Source organism: Ahaetulla prasina, chromosome 2, assembly GCF_028640845.1.
Source record: "Ahaetulla prasina isolate Xishuangbanna chromosome 2, ASM2864084v1, whole genome shotgun sequence".
NCBI classification, from domain to species: Eukaryota; Metazoa; Chordata; class Lepidosauria; order Squamata; family Colubridae; genus Ahaetulla; species Ahaetulla prasina.
The window spans coordinates 176,862,400-176,875,022 of NC_080540.1; the positions used below are offsets into that span (position 1 = coordinate 176,862,400).

Here is a 12,623-nt window from a genome sequence, read left to right on the forward strand (position 1 = left end):
TGAATAAATAGGTGCGTTTTCAGCTCACGGCGAAAGGTCCGAAGATCAGGCACTTGACGTAAACCAGGGGGAAGTTCGTTCCAAAGCGTAGGAGCTCCCACAGAGAAGGCCCTTCCCCTGGGGGCCGCCAACCGACATTGCTTGGCGGACGGCACCCGGAGAAGGCCCTCTCTGTGTGAGCGTACGGGTCGGTGGGAGGCATAAGGTAACAGCAGGCGGTCCCGTAAGTACCCGGGTCCTAAGCCATGGAGCGCTTTAAAGGTGGTAACCAAAATCTTGAAGCGCACCCGAAAGACCACAGGAAGCCAGTGCAAACTGCGCAGGATTGGTGTTACATGGGAGCAACGAGTTGCTCCCACTATTACCTGCGCAGCTGCATTCTGGACTAACTGCAGCCTCCGGGTGCACTTCAAGGGCAGCCCCATGTAGAGAGCATTGCAATAGTCCAAGCGGGAAGTGACAAGGGCATGAGTGACCGTGCATAAGGCATCCCGGTCAAGGAAGGGGCACAACTGGTGCACCAAGCGTACTTGGTGGAAGGCCCTCTTGGAGACGGCTGCCAAGTGATCGTCAAACGACAGCCGCCCATCCAAGAGGACACCCAAATTGCGCACCCTCTCCGTTGGGGCCAATAACTCGCCCCCCACAGCCAGCTGCGGCTGCAGCTGACTGTACCGGGGTGCCGGCATCCACAGCCACTCCGTCTTGGCGGGATTGAGCTTGAGTCTGTTTCTCCCCATCCAGACCCGTACGGCCTCCAGACACCGGGACAGCACTTCAACAGCTTCGTTGGGGTGGTCTGGGGTGGAAAAGTACAGCTGAGTGTCATCAGCGTACAGATGATAACTCACCCCGAAACCACTGATGACCTCACCCAGCGGCTTCATGTAGATGTTGAACAGGAGGGGCGAGAGAATCGACCCCTGTGGCACCCCACAAGTAAGGCGCCTCGCGGTCGACTTCTGCCCCCCTGTCAACACCGTCTGCGACCGGTCGGAGAGATAGGAGGAGAACCACCGATAAACGGTGCCTCCCACTCCCAACCCCTCCAACCGGTGCAGCAAGATACCATGGTCGATGGTATCGAAAGCCGCTGAGAGATCTAATAGGACCAGGGCAGAGGAACAACCCCTATCCCTGGCCCTCCAGAGGTCATCCACCAACGTGACCAAAGCTGTCTCCGTACTGTGACCGGACCGGAAGCCGGACTGGAACGGGTCTAGATAGACAGCTTCATCCAGGTACCGGGGGAGCTGCCATGCAACCACACTCTCTACAACCTTCGCCAGAAAGCGAAGGTTGGAGACTGGACGATAATTTCCCAAAATAGCTGGGTCCATTTTATATTTGGAATGCCCACTTCAAACTGATACAGCTCCTAGTGAGGTTGGAACAGTGTCTAGGCAGTGTTCAGTTAGCCCACTTCAGGTTCAAAATATTTTATACTTGAATCATTATTCACATTTATTATTTTTACACACACACACACACACACACACACACACACACACACACACACACACACACACACCAGATTACCATAATAAATAATGGGACGATTATCCTACAAATACTTTTAATTAAATCAGTGGATTAATTCAACTCAGTATTATCTACATTAGCTATCAATAACTCTTCCGGATATTAGGACATATCTAGGTGATGCCAAGATCTGAATACAGGATATTTTGTATGCAAAGCATGTGTGCATTGTTATAAAACCACAATCTATCCTCTTCTTTATTTCACTGGTCAATCAGCACAATGAGACAGTGCACTTTACATTAAGTGCTGCATTTTCATTCAATTCCTTATAAGAAAAGTTGCCTGACATTTCTAGGAACAACGAATAGGGTCATCAGAGTTGCAGGTGGCTAACTGATTGTGTACTGTGCAGGACTGCCAGTGGACTGGGGAGAAAATAGTGCTGAAATGGTATCCTTAGCCTCAGTGACAATGCTTGAAAATAGCAGGTGAAGTTTTCACAGCAGGGAAATAAACACTATTGCTTATGAATGTTTGCAGATCACAATGCCCTCACAGGGAATAGCTTATAACCTGAGGGTCTTATTGTGGGTAGGCTATGTGTAGAAAGAGATTTCCTATGCCACTGTCTTTTCACTTCCTTACAGATCAAATGTGTCATGGAGAAGGCCAAACATCCAGCTAGCCTCCTCAACCCTCTTAATTTAACAAGCTGAATTGATTCTTATAGGAAGTGTTGTGTTTGGTTGAGTCAGCGACAGGTTGGAAAAAAGCTCCGATCCAATTAGCGGAGGGAAAGGGTCTCCAGGGAACTCCTTGCCTACTCATCCAGACAGAAGGGGAGAGGAGAAGAGCAAGACACACAAACACAAAGTAAGGGCGGGGTAGTAGTGGAATGGGATAATTATAAAGAACCAAAATAGAAAGGTGAATTTCTACGAGCTAATCGGAGAAAGAGTTCATATCCACTGTTATCACTGCTGCAAATTAAGATTTGCAAATCATAACATGATTCCAAAGGCCTATTGAAGCCCAAAGCAAGACTCGTAGCTCTTCAAAAAAATAAAAATGGGAAATGGAAGAAAGTTCTTGAATTTATTAGGGAATCAATCATTATTTAGAAATAGAAGTGATTTTGATTTGATTTCTAAATAGTCTGGAGAATGGACCTCAAAATTACAGTATATTAATAGATATTCACCAGTCTTTTTGGAAATCAAATCAATAAATATTAGTAAGAATCAATAGCTAAAATTAGAAATCTGTTCATTGTGGGGGGGAACTAATTTGCATACAATTTATAAAATGTAAAAAAAATATAAAGTTATTACACTATAATTTATAGTGAGTCATACATCTCACTATATACTACAATATACTACTACAGTACTTCTAATAAATAGCATTATGTTGCATATGAACTGAGTTAGAGTCTGCCTATTCTAAACTGTGTGTGTCTGTCATTGATAACAATACTTAAGAGACCCACAAACAATTCATTTTATGGGCTAAAGTGAAAAACTGCTGTCTTTCCCTTCTCAGCTAGCCATCAGTTTAAAGCAACTGATATAACCACAGGATTATACGTAATTCTGAAATTATACTTAAATATTATGGAAATTAATGTCAATTTGGCAAATTTCTCTTTCGTCCAAAAGCATCATATTTTGCAATGCTTTGTTTTCCTCTGAATCCAGCACTTGAACATTTTAGGATCTGAAGTATCAGTACAGTTTTCTCCAAAATTGGTACCTTCTGGGTGGCTGCAATGGCTAGGGTTTATGGAAGATACCTATATATCGGCACCAGCACAATTATGGTGTGTGTGTGTGTGTGTGTGTGTGTGTGTGTGTGTGTGTGTGTGTGTGTATCAATATCCAGCCTTTGTTTGATGATTTCATGCAAAAAGAGAAACAGTTTGGTCTAGTGATTAAGGAACCAGGCTAGAAAGCACGAGACTGTGAGTTCAGTCCACCTTAGCCATGAAAGCCAGCTGGGTGACTTAGAGCCAGTCACTTTCTCTTAGCCCAAACCAGCTCACAGGGCTGCTATTCTGGGAAAAATAGGAGAAGAAAGGTGTGTTGCAGTGTTTTTTGTGGGAAGAGAGCTATGATGGGTGAATTAAAATATGTCTCAGTCTCCCAGTCTTGCAGTTTATTATTTACTGAGATATAACAGCAATTTAAAATCCAGAATGGACCAGAATATCTATTTCTTATTTTAGGATCTGTTTATTTTTTATAAATATCATAATTTAGCCATCATATTATTGTGGTTTCCATTAATAATTCTGGATTAGACAGTGCCCCCTCCCAATTTGATTCTTGGACAATGTCAGTAACAATTAATATCTCAAAAAATGCAGCCATTAGGGCTTGTCACAAAACATTTACATAACAGTGATGGATGTCATCAAAATTTTGTCACCACAATGCATAAAGCCTGACTTCGACATATAAATTTTCTCATATGCTGAAGTCCATTTCTAAAAGCCTTATGCCAAGTAACTAAGCTTTAAAAAAAAATAGGCTAACACCGTCAAGGAAAATGCTTTTCAGAATTCATATCTTCAGCTCAGAGCTCCCTGACACAAAAGATCCATCAGACTAGCTTCACCTTGGTCCTTCATATTCTGTTCAAAAACATCCTATTTCTTCCATGAAACCATTGTAGGAGTTTGGTTTAAATCAAGAGTATGCAATACAATGCTTGTGGACCTGCCATTTGGCTCCTCTCAGACTCTTTGGCCCACCTGATTTTTTAAAGATTTCTTCGATACAACCATTATCATTCTCATGAAGCTGATTTACTACAAAATAATGCACCAGCTTCTTAGCATAATTTTTATTTAGACACGCATACGTTTCTTTTCAGATTTTCACAACCTCCAGATGGTCAGATTCCAATGGAATACAGATAAAAATCCTCCTTTTACCCATGTCTCTTTTGCATTAAATACAAATCCAACTTTTATGCAAGTACTGTAATCTCCTGCTATCACATCTAAGAGTATGAATTATGCCTAAAAAGAGAAGTTGCCAAAACAGGAAGGATCAGTTTTGTTCCATGGATTTAGACATAAAAAAAATAAAATTAAAACACATCGCAGTTCTTTTTTCCCCCATTGTTCTCCTCTGCTCTAAAGTACACTTTCACTAATTGGACAGGACAGAAGAATTCATGCTTATTAGCTGTACACCACAAGATAAAACCTTGTGAAGAGATGATGTTCATGGGAGCAGCAGAGGCTAACCTTGAATGCTCTCCCTAGTGTTAAAAGACAATACCTGCTTCCTGGTTTCTGTGTGCTGTCCTTGGTACTGAAAACTGGTCTGTGTTTTTTTTAAAAAGCTTGTTGCGGTAGAACAAACAAGAAGATTCAAAACTATCACTGAAATCAGTATGCAAAAGACAATAAGGTAAGATTTGTGACTCCTCCTACATTTGGCAAATTATAATAAGCATAAACTACAGTACTGGAGGGACGCGGTGGCTCAGTGGCTAGGATGCTGAGCTTGTCGATCGAAAGGTCGGCAGTTCAGCGGTTCAAATCCCTAGTGCCGCGTAATGGGGTGAGCTCCCGTTACTTGTCCCAGCTTCTGCCAACCTAACCGTTCAAAAGCATGTAAAAAATGCAAGTAGAAAAATAGGGACCACCTTTGGTGGGCAGGTAACAGCGTTCCGTGCGCCTTTGGCGTTGAGTCATGCCAGCCACATGACCACGGAGACGTCTTCGGATAGTGCTGGCTCTTTGGCTTTGAAACGGAGATGAGCACGCCCCCCAGAGTCTGGAACAACTAGCACATATGTGTGAGGGGAACCTTTATCTTTACCTTTACAGTACTGGAATATTGTGCCGCAACTCCCATTGCAATTTGAACTGGTAAATAGGCATCTGGATTTCAATCTAGAATGTAATTCATATTATATAAAACTTATTCCATATAACATGTGTTGCCTAATTATATAGGGTGAAGGAAAAGTGGTCCTGAATGAACGTGGACTGAAATATTAAAAAAAGGTCTCCAGCAACTGACAAGCACACTTAGGGGTTTTAATCATAGACAGAATGAAGTGTGGATTGTGAAACAAATACAAGAGCAGATGTGCTGAGATAGAAAGTTATAGATGTATATAGAGAGAAAGATATAGGAGTTGATAAGATTATCAAAAAGAGAGGGATAAGAATTTTAAAAAACTGCATGAATCAGTGAATGAATAAGGTATAAGCCAAAATAGTTTTCAAGGACAGGAAATTGTGGAGTAGAGTAAACAGTACTGGTGTAAACTATGTCTAGTCAGTACATATTCTTTTCTTGCACAACAATGGTTAGCCAAAATAAATAATGTGTTGAATTTATATATCTAGAAGATAAAAAGGTAACTTCCACTATTAACCCTGTAGATGGCTCATATTCATTGTCTATTAGAACTGTCTGTCTCCGTTTAAATGGTATTATGACCAATCTATCTAAGTGTTGTGAAATGTCAGAAATATGAAATTGTTTGCACACAGCAGGTATCAAAGAATGTAGAAAAAATGTTCCCGGCTAGTAAGAAGTTCACCAAATGATGGCATGGTGTGTAGAACTAATGTCATAAAGCTGAGATGTAGCAGGTGGGTGCAAAAGATTATCTTCAGTGTTGGACTTAGTGATTCCTGTTTCCCCATTTATCTTTCTTCTCTGGTCATAAAACATGCAAAACCATCCATTTGTATTGATCAACATCAATACAGTCGTAAGTCTTCAACTTATGACTACAGTTAGGTCCAGAATTTTTGTTATTAACAAGGAATTCGTTAAGCGAGTCACACCCAATATTACAACCTGTTGGTCATGGTTTTTAAGCAAATTATTGCAGGTGTTAAGCAAATCTGGCTTCCCCCATAGATTTTGCTGGCTAGAAGAAGCTGGGAAGGTCGCAAATGGCAATCATGTGACCCTGGGATGCTGCAACCATGGTTAATACATGCCAGTTGCCAAATGCCCAAATTTCAATTATGTGAACTTTGTTCATTATGTGTACTTTGCACATTATGTGTTCATTATGTGAATTATGTGAACTTTTTCAATTATGTGAATTATGTGAATTATGCTGCAATTGTCTCAAATGTGTGGACCAGTCGTTAAGTCAATATTTCAGTGTCGCTCTAACTTCAAAATGATTGTTAAATTAATGTTGTAACTTGAGAGCTACCTCTATACCTCCCTTATTTGGGGATGGCTGCCCTGTTAGGGTGGCAGTATGAGTTGTTACCCCAAGGGGTCCTCCCCTAAATTTCTGATGAAACTGCTTAGACCGAGATGTGGAACATTATTAGAAAAGTTAATAACATAAATAATAGGAAAGACAGTGTACTATAGTGGTTAGGGAGTGGTCTATGGATCTGCTTGGGTGGCTTTGAGCATCTCTCTCTCTCTCTCTCTCTCTCTCTCTCTCTCTCTCTCTCTCTCTCTCTCTCTCTCTCTCTCTCTGTCCAACCTATCTCACAGAGTTGTTTGAGAATAAAATTGGTGAGATTCTTTTCTGTGTCTGTCACCTTGAGCTCTCGAAAGCAGCAGAATATTAATTCGGTCAAGAAAACAGAGAAAGGTCCTTAAACACAATTCTCTGCGGCTCTAATAAAACATTGAAAATGAAACACTCATACACCTCCAAATCACATACCTCCAGAATGTTTCTGTGCTGTTTCGTGACTCCAAAACTGATCCAGAACTAATGAAAGACAGTCAGAACGCCTCACAGACCCTCCCGCATGTGAATGCTTATGTTCAAGGAGAGCTTCCCCCCTTCCCATTTTAAAACACATGCAGCAGAAGATCATTGTTACTCACAGCCTTCAGGAAACTTGATGGATTCTGCTGGGTCACAGAAAATCAGAACCAGTGAACACAGCAACAGCAGACAGGCTGGTGTTGAGGCCATCTTCTCTGGCAACACAGGCCAGGCCTCCTTTCTTCACCTGGGTAGCAATATAGCCAAGAAGGAGACAGCTGCATACAAGCCCTAATGTGACTTGTGGCTGAAGAAAGAACAAGAGAAAGAGCATGCATTAGCAAAAAAAAAAAAAAGAGAGAGAGAGTGTAAATTGGTTTCCTTCCCCCTCCCAGTAAAATGTCCTTTCCCCAAGGACTGTAGTGCAGACTGCAAAATGGATCGGAGGAAAGGAAAAAAGCAGTGAAGCTCTGTGTTTATTTGTTTGTATCATTCCTCAGTCCAACTTGTTGGAAGAGCATGCTGTGTGAAGTGGATAAGCAATTAGTGAAGCACCCTTCTTTTCACAATGACTATTAAAATAAGGGAGGGGGGAGGGGGTTACAAAGAGAAACAGAAATTAGGATATCCTCAAACTAGAATAAAGGCAGAGTATACCCCAATTCGGAGAATTTGCCCTGGAATGTCTTTTCAGTATGGAAGGAAAAGGGGGAGAGCTTCTTTTGTTCAGGGAGAGAGAATGGATCATAAGGAGGCAGAGTGGAGGGGGTGGGAATCTGGAGAAGGTTTTATGAGGGTGGGTGTTGAAGGGAAAAAAGAAAAAGAAAGGAGCTTGTGCAAGGACTAATGGAAAAGAACCGAGGGTTGATGGATGGAAATAGCAGAGTAAGGAGAATGGGAGAGAGGAGAGAGGCAGATAAACAGAGTAATAAAATGAAGGATAAAAGAGAGGGGGGGACGATTAAATTAGTTTTTGAACACCCTGGATATACATAAAGATGGAGAGATAAAATGGATATGCAGAAGACAAACATCAAACCCAGTAGATTTCAATAAAGTTCCATTTTATCAGCTCTTATTGTCAGCATATATTCATAATACGTTAGCCTGCCCCAGCAGATATTTCTGATGACCAGGAAGATTTTTTTTAAAATACAAAATAGAACAAGCAAGGTAATCAATAGATGAAAGGGTTTATGTCAATGCATGGGGGTGCCAGAAAAATCCCAGTCACAGTTTTGAAGCTGCATCATTGTTTGAACACCCTGTCATCCGTCTAGCCAGGTGCAGCCCATTATATAGGTACTATACAGTGTATTGTGAGTTTAATCAATCTTCCTCCAAATGTTACCCTCCAGATTCCGTACATTAAATGAAGGGAGGGAGGAATATGAAACACAATGAAATCCCTGTTGCAGGCATATGCCTGCAAAGCATGGGGACATGGTAGGAAAAGAGGAGGCATCAAATGAAAAGAAATGCCTAAGTAAGGCTATATGATCCGAAAGTAACTTTTCACTGCTTCTCCTATGTTTGATTTGATTTTTCTCTTGGTAAGGTTGAAGAGGGCAGGGCGGCCGTATGGCTGCTCCTTCATAGTTATCCTGGAAAAGACTTAGTGGGTTGCTCCCAGTTCTGTTTGGTTCTATAGAACCAGTAGTAAAACCAGTGGGAGACCCCACCCACCTGCCACGACATCATCATGGGTGATCTGCGTATGCGCTGAAGCTTCTGCACATGCGCAGAAATGCGCGTGTGAGCGAAGCGAGTGAGCGCGCTTCCGTTGCAAATTGGTAGTAAAGATAAGTAGAACCCACCCCTGGTCTACACATGAGAAGGAAGTTGCCATATACATTATAGATTTGCCAGGAATGACGTTATTGGCTGAAATCTAATGCGATTTCAGTTCATCTTGTTTGCAAGACATTAGATGAAATGTGTGAACAACTAAATCCAATCAGTTGTTGGGTCAGAATGACTAGGTATAACCTTCAAAGAGTTCTCTTATAAAATAACTATTATAGGCTGCCCCCAGTTGAGCTAAATCTCCTGGCATAACTTTTTAAAAATCAATATTGACTACTGATGACTATATGGACACATCAATGCAGTTTTCTGGACAACATTTTTGGAAATGATTTCCTACAGCCTTTTTCCTAGGCTGAGAGACAATGGCTGATGACTTCCGTGCTTAAGACAATGACAATTCTCCACTCCTAGTCCAGTACCTTAACCACTAGATCAAACTATTTCTCCATGACACCCTGAGAAAGTTATTAAGTCAGTCAGCTAAATTAATTTTCATCTCCTGCAATGAATCTTCAGGGATCATTGAAAAGGGGATGGTTGAAGTACCATAGCCATAAGAGAAGAGTTACATCTGAAATCTACTTGCTGGTACATAAATGAAGTCCTAGAAGAACCGTGCAATAATAGGGCTGCTCTAGCAATTTTGTCTTTCTTTCCCTTTTATATATATATATGTATGTATGTATATATGTATGTATGTATGTATGTATATGTATATGTATATGTATATGTATATGTATATGTTTTCTGATATATATATATATATATATATATATATATATATATATATATATATATATATATATATATATTGCAGGAGAAAAAACAAAGATATTCCAAATAATAATGGCCTCCAAATGACCTTTGCCTGTCTAACTGGGCGTCTGAAATTGAGCTTTACTAGGACATGGGACTAAATATTTCCGCAGGGGCAACAACTGTTTGGGTCAGCCAAGTTATGCAATGATAACCGCTAGATTGTAACTATGCACAAAGACTTTTTAAAATAATGCTTATGCTCTGTTTGAGTTGAGGCTTGGCCTGGGGAAAACGGGTATGGTGCAAGCCCAACAAAAACCAGCCCCATTGTGTCCAAGTAAACATGACAGTTGTCTTAATCCCCATCTATATTTTATTCTAAGTAAGTTCTTCTCCCCCACCCCTTTTAGCCACTCATAAAATGACAATGTGAAATTTATATTTGAATAGCACCAGCAGCAGTTGATATAGAAACAAGAGACTGCACAAAAAGCCTTGAGCTTTTGAACTCGTGGCTGATGAAAGCAGTTACGTGGAAATGGAATAATTACTTACTATTGCTTGAGCTCTTTTAATCTACACAAAGAATTTAAATTGTTCTATAGCAAGTCACATTTTGCCTCTACATAGCAACGGATTTCCAAGGCCTGGCACTGGATATCTATTGGCTTAGTCTTCCCAAACTTTCCAGTGACTCCCATCATTCACAATTAGCACTTCCCTTGGTTGGAGGAAGGGAGTTCCAGAACAATGCATACAAAAGGTGTAATGATGGGGAAGATTGCCTTATCTGGAATGAAAACCTGGCCTGGTGTTTACATAAGCTGGTTCTGGCACTGAGAGACTGGATTCCCTGCCCTGCACTATTGCCATAGATGGAAACGAAAGCAATGGAATTCAAACACAAAGCCAGAACACTTGATGATTTTTGAATCAGTCCTCGAACTATCTATGGTCCAAGAATTCCTAGCCTAGAAGTTCTCTCAAGCAATTTCTAGCCTAGGTCTGAGCATTCAACATGATAGCAGTGTTCCAATACCCAAGGGGCTGCCACAAAGAGGAAGGGGTCAACTTATTTCCCAAAGCACCTGAAGGCAGGGCAAGAAGGAATGGATGGAAACTAATCAAGGAAAGAAGCAACCTAGAACTAACGAGATATTTCCTGACAGTTAGAACAATTAATCAGTGGAATGACTTGCCTCCAGAAGTTGTGGGTGGTCTAAGACTGCAGGTTTTTAAGAAGAGATTGGACAACCATTTGACTGAAATAGTATAGGGCTTGAGCAGGGGGTTGGACTAGAAGAACTTCAAGGTCCCTTCCAACTCTTGTTATTCTGTTAAGGGAGGAGAAGTTGGTTGATTTAAAAAGGTTCTGTGACTTAGAAATATGTTGCACCTTCAAGGAGCTTGGTCTGTCCTGTATAATCTGCTAGCTCTGAGCCCATTTTTCTGCAGGGCATCAAGAGACTGACTGATCCACTGAATACAGTTAGTCCTTGATTTATGACCACAATTGAGCTTAAAACTTCTGTTGTTAAGTGAGATGTTTTTTAAGTGAATTCTGCCCCATTTTAAGACCGTTCTTGCCACAATTGTTAAGTTAGTGAATCTGACTTTCCCCTTTGACTTTGCTTGTCAGGTTACAAAAGGTGATCACATGATCCCAGGATCCTGCAACTGTCATAAATATGAACCAGTTGCCAAGCATCTGAATTTTTATCATGTGACCATGGGAATGCTGTAATGGTCGTAAGTGTGAAAAATGGCCATAAGTCACTTTTTTCAGTGCCATTTTAACTTCGAACAGACCCTCAATAAACTGTTGTAAGTTGAGGACTACCTGTATTTCAGCTGATTTTTGTATAAGGTAATTTGTATACCTATGTGAAACTCTCTATCTCAGGGGTCTCCAACCTTGGTCCCTTTAAGACTTGTGGACTTCAACTCCCAGAGTCCTTGGAGTCTTGGAGTTGAAGTCCACAAGTCTTTAAGGGACCAAGAGTGGAGACCCCTGCTCTATCTGCATGGTTATTGTTTTTCTAAATAGCATAATTATCTTAGGGATTCAATGCTTTTCATATTGGAAGCCCCAGGATGGAGGGATGGAATTTCCCATTAGGAGACTAACCCCCATTTGGGAGTAGTTTTTATTTAAAATGACAGCTGGAGAGGTCATGTTCAAAGTTCTTGGAGGGAACCTCTTCTTCTCACATCTTGGATCTACAACATGAATGTGACAGATGATTCATTACAACTCACAAGATAGCCCTGATGTTGCTGTACATGTCTGAAGCCATAAATATGGAAGGACAACATTGTAATCTTTCTCTCATCATGCTGGAATCCTTGAATCCCACAGGCTTCTATCCTGAGGGGGTGCCTCTTCAATGTGTCAACTTCAGGCTCAATAGCATTCAGAGGGGGAAACTGCTGTTTATGCCCATTTATACTTGTTCTGGATGATCTCAGATCATGCAGGGGGTCACAGCACAGCCTGGATCATCAGATGGACACGTGTGCAGCTTTCCTACATACATCTAGACTCTAGACTGCACTCCGGAATCCTTTCCGAAGTTTCACATTCCGCACTTCCACTGAGACAATCATTCATTCAATCATTCGATTCCAGCAACTGCTCAACTTTCTGGAATTAAACCAAGCAGCCTTGCCCATTTCTAGTTTACCCCTCTAACCATTCACCAAATTATTTGCTAATCCTATTGTCTAATATCTATTCGGCACCCAATTATTTGCTAATCCTATTGTCTAATATTATCTATTATTCTAGCCAGTAATGGGAACTTATACCTCCTTCCTTACCGCCTCAGAAAGGAGGAGCAAGAATAGAACTG

General features: G+C 41.1%; 1 protein-coding gene across 4 annotated transcripts in view; it reads right to left on the minus strand.

The window, feature by feature from the left end:
- Positions 1-12,623, minus strand: part of L1CAM (L1 cell adhesion molecule) — a 112,408-nt gene that overhangs the window by 69,869 nt on the left and 29,916 nt on the right. For all 4 annotated transcript variants that reach the window (XM_058166762.1, XM_058166761.1, XM_058166759.1 and 1 more), the window contains exon 2: positions 7,323-7,510. In XM_058166762.1, the coding sequence (XP_058022745.1) occupies positions 7,323-7,413 (91 nt within the window). In that variant the 5' untranslated portion in view covers positions 7,414-7,510. The remainder of the gene's footprint in view (positions 1-7,322; positions 7,511-12,623) is intronic.